The sequence below is a fragment of the Gekko japonicus genome, unplaced genomic scaffold (assembly GCF_001447785.1).
Source record: "Gekko japonicus isolate JY-2015 unplaced genomic scaffold, Gekko_japonicus_V1.1 scaffold3767, whole genome shotgun sequence".
NCBI classification, from domain to species: Eukaryota; Metazoa; Chordata; class Lepidosauria; order Squamata; family Gekkonidae; genus Gekko; species Gekko japonicus.
In genome coordinates, this window is record NW_015172130.1 from 121588 (window position 1) to 125554 (window position 3967).

At 46.7% G+C, this 3967-nt stretch overlaps 1 protein-coding gene across 1 annotated transcript in view; it reads right to left on the reverse strand.

The window, feature by feature from the left end:
* The window catches only part of LOC107118642 (cytochrome P450 2K1-like), a 20145-nt gene extending 17532 nt beyond the window's left edge, over nucleotides 1-2613 (reverse strand). Inside the window, exons 1-2 of the mRNA XM_015421007.1 lie at nucleotides 2449-2613; nucleotides 165-314 (exon numbers count right to left, since the gene is read on the reverse strand). Coding sequence (XP_015276493.1) covers nucleotides 165-314; nucleotides 2449-2575 — 277 coding nt within the window. The 5' untranslated portion in view covers nucleotides 2576-2613. The remainder of the gene's footprint in view (nucleotides 1-164; nucleotides 315-2448) is intronic.
* Between the last annotated feature and the right edge of the window lie 1354 nt (nucleotides 2614-3967).

Here is a 3967-nt window from a genome sequence, read left to right on the forward strand (position 1 = left end):
CAGAACTGCCTAGAGCTCTGGAAACAGCTTAATTGAGTATTGTTATTCCTTATTCCAATTGAATAGCCAAGTTACCTGTCCTATAGTTACTGTTAATATAGAGGCCTTCAGCCAAACGGAACTGGGTGTTGTTTGCTCCATTACACAAAACTCACAAAACTCACCTTCAAAAGATTCAAACTTCTGTATTAGGAAATGGCACTCCTCGACAATTTTGTCTTCTATGGTCTTCTTGCCCATTCCGTAGTCCCTCAACGTGGTTATCGCAAACCGTCTCATCACTTTCCAGTTCTCACCATTAGAAGAAACAATGCCTGGAGAGAAATATATGTATCTAATTTTATACTGATATGCAGAACAGGAGTTTGTTCCTAACTGGTCCCAGTCACACGAGCGAGATAATCCAGGGGCGAAGCGAGGCTTTGTGCTCCGGAGCAAAATGAAGCGGGGTATCGTGATCAGATGTTCCCCCCGAGGTTCCATGTTCAGGCTGTCAGCCACGATCACACGTTGATGGTGAAGCATGGCAAAGAAGGGCGAGGCAGTTCAGCAGTACCGCATTTGTTTGCGCGCATACCACTGGATGCGATGGGATACCAGCGCTTCTGCGATTGGATGCCTGCCCGCACCCCACGTTTTCTGGAAAATAGTGCACTTTCCCTGGTATCTTTTAACTCCGCTTCTTTGGCTGGGTGATACGGGTTGCTGACGGGTGTGGGACATTTGCCAGATGTTTTCGTGTGATCACACCCTTAAAATCTGCCCGGCATTCGTCCCTATCGTGCGGCTAATTCTGTGTGTGACCGGGACCACTGTTTGGCACTTGTATCATAGAAGACTCTTCAGCCTGGTTGGAGAAGCTAAAACAATAATCTACTAATGGGGACTACTATCGGGAATGGCGGGCAAGAGAGAGATAAGTTCCTCGTTTCATTGCAAAACGTTTTCAGCAATGAGCAAAAGCAGGACAGAAATACGGGAAAGAAATAAAATGTTTACTGGGTCCCACTGTTTGTCTCTGAGGACTGAGCCATATAACCAGGCATGTTTCTAGGTCACCCAGAAGGAGAGGGGAAGAAAAACTAAACCAACCAAGGAAAAACTTCCAAAGGAAGTTTAGAAAACTAGTTAACGGCCAAAAGGTTAAAACATCAATAGATATAGACAAAAGTACACGTGTTTATTTCAGAAACATATAAAAACCTTGTAAGAGCCCAAATAAAGCCTTGTAAAATGTTCAAAGTGACAAATGGACAAAAAAAGAACAATCTATGACCTGACACATTTCGACTCACAATAGTCTTCTTCAGAGGTCAAATAGTACAGAATACAAAATACGCCATGCAACAAAGTCCCTGTTACATTTGTAAAGCAGTAAACAATTAATATAGGACCCAAAATGGAAAGCTACATGGGGAAATACATGTATTAGGTTAGTATTTAATTACCCAATTGAAAATTCCATCCAATATTAAAAATGCATACTTTACTATACCCTGATTTAATATAAAAGCTGCGGTGGCTCAAGTGGTGACACACTTCCGGTAATGTCAGGGGGTGTGGCCTTATGACACACTTCCGGTGATGTCAGGGGGTGTGGCCTCATGACACACTTCCGGTGATTTCAGGGGGTGTGGCATATGCTAATGAGTTATGCTAATGAGCTCCGGCAGTTCTTTTTCTACAAAAAGACCTCAATTCAGGCCCTAATTCCATGACACACTGCTGAAGATTTAAAAAACAGGAATGTTTCATCATATGGAGAAAGTGAAAGAGCTGTATCCGGGAAGTCCTCATATGATGAAGGTATGAATCCACGGCCACTGTTGCTTGTGCCAACCCTTTCCCCTCTGTTGTTTCCATGATCTCAATTTCTCTGGGCTGTTCTTTGCCTTCGGGGTTGGGTGGGGGGGGGACATAAGTGCTTGTATCTAAACAGTTTAAGCCAGCCCAGTTCTATACCTAGGGAAACCCCAGTCTGCATCTCTCCCAGGATAATGTTGGGCACAGACTCTCCATGGCTGTAAGTCCTATGTAGGCCCCGGTCACACGGGCCAGATAACGCCGGGAGGAGGCATGGCTTTTTGTGCCAGCGCAATTTAACGCACCAGAACGCGATCAGATGCCACAGCAGCAAAGTGGGGTTTTGTTTGTCGGTGGGTGTTTTCGGTGTGCGGCAAGAGCGCGCTTGAGCGATCACACGTAGGTATTCCGTCGACGGCCGTAGCAAACTGTTTGCTAGTAGGCTTTCCCGGGTATTTTTAAACTCCGGATCTTCGGGCGGATGCTATGGGTCAGCAATGGGTGTACTATGCTTGCCAGATGTGTCCTTGTGATTGCCGCCCATATACTCTGCCCGACATTCGTGCCTCTCCCGCCACAACTTCCGCGTGTGAACAGGGCCATAATTAAGCAAGGCTAGCTACTCTTCAGAAGGAATGAACTCACCATGGCCCCGGTGAAAGTCTTCAGACATTGGAGTGATGGGCCTGTCCGCAAAGGCATCTGCCTGGTTCACCAAAGCCTCCTTTACAGTCTTGTAGCCCGCCAGAATAACCATTTTCTGAAATCCCATTTGGATGCTGAAGATGGGGCCGTACTGCTTCGATAACTGAAATGCAATGAAAGGTAAATGAGAAACATACTTCCGATTATCCAGCTAGGGTTGCCAGATGGTGTAAACAGAAATACTAGGCACATTTGGTTAAAATTTGTTGACCAAATATGTGTGCGCACTAGGGGTATACTTGCATTTGGTATACTTGAGCTGAAAATATACTCGGAAAATACCTTATTGGTATTTTGGGGGTATATTCCGGCTTTCTGAATGTACCCGGTTTTTCTCGGGAAAATGGGGGGGGGGAGTCTTGGGAAATCGTGGATATATTCAGCAATTACCAGTATATCAAAACCCAGCAATCTGCTCCCGCCGTTCAGCTTTTTGTTGGGATTCTACTGCAGTCCCTTTAAACTTTAAAGGGACTGCAGGACTGCAGAAGACCGCCTAAGTGTCAGCTGTGTTGGGGGGGGGGCAGACTGTTCCCACCAGCTTAGCTTTTCGCTGGCTTCTCATGCAGCCCAGTTTAAACCAGGCTGCAGGCGAAGCCAGCCCAAGAAGCTGATGTGCCTTAGGGTGTAATCTGCTACCTGCGGCACAGCAGCTCCTGGGGTCAGCATCTCCTGCAGTGCTGTTTAAACTGCACTGCAGGAGAAGTCCTCCCAGCCAAGTCTGTGTGCGACAGGGAGAGAGACTTCCTTGCCACACGCAGATCCTGGGGGCAGCGTATGGAACACAATTGTAAACAGAAATACTAGGCACATTTGGTTAAAATTTGTTGACCAAATATATGTGCGCACTAGGGGGTGTGCATTTGGTATACTTGAGCTGAAAATATACTCGGAAAATACCTTATTGGTATTTTGGGGGTATATTCCGGCTTTCTGAATGTACCCGGTTTTTCTCGGGAAAATGGGGGGGGGGAGTCTTGGGAAATCGTGGATATATTCAGCAATTACCAGTATATCAAAACCCAGCAATCTGCTCCCGCCGTTCAGCTTTTTGTTGGGATTCTACTGCAGTCCCTTTAAACTTTAAAGGGACTGCAGAAGACAGCCTAAGGATCAGCTGTGTTGGGGGGGGGGCAGACTGTTCCCACCAGCTTAGCTTTTCGCTGGCTTCTCATGCAGCCCAGTTTAAACCAGGCTGCAGGCGAAGGCAGCCCAAGAAGCTGATGTGCCTTAGGGTGTAATCTGCTACCTGTGGCACAGCAGCTCCTGGGGTCAGCGTCTCCTGCAGTGCTGTTTAAACCGCACTGTAGGAGAAGCCCGCCCAGCCAAGACTGTGTGCGACAGGGAGAGAGACCTCCCTGCCACACGCAGATCCTGGGGACAGCTTTTCTGTGGCAAAGGTTTTTTTTTTTTTTTAAGGAAGTAGACCTTTATTGGCATGTCAAAAATAAAAAGTACA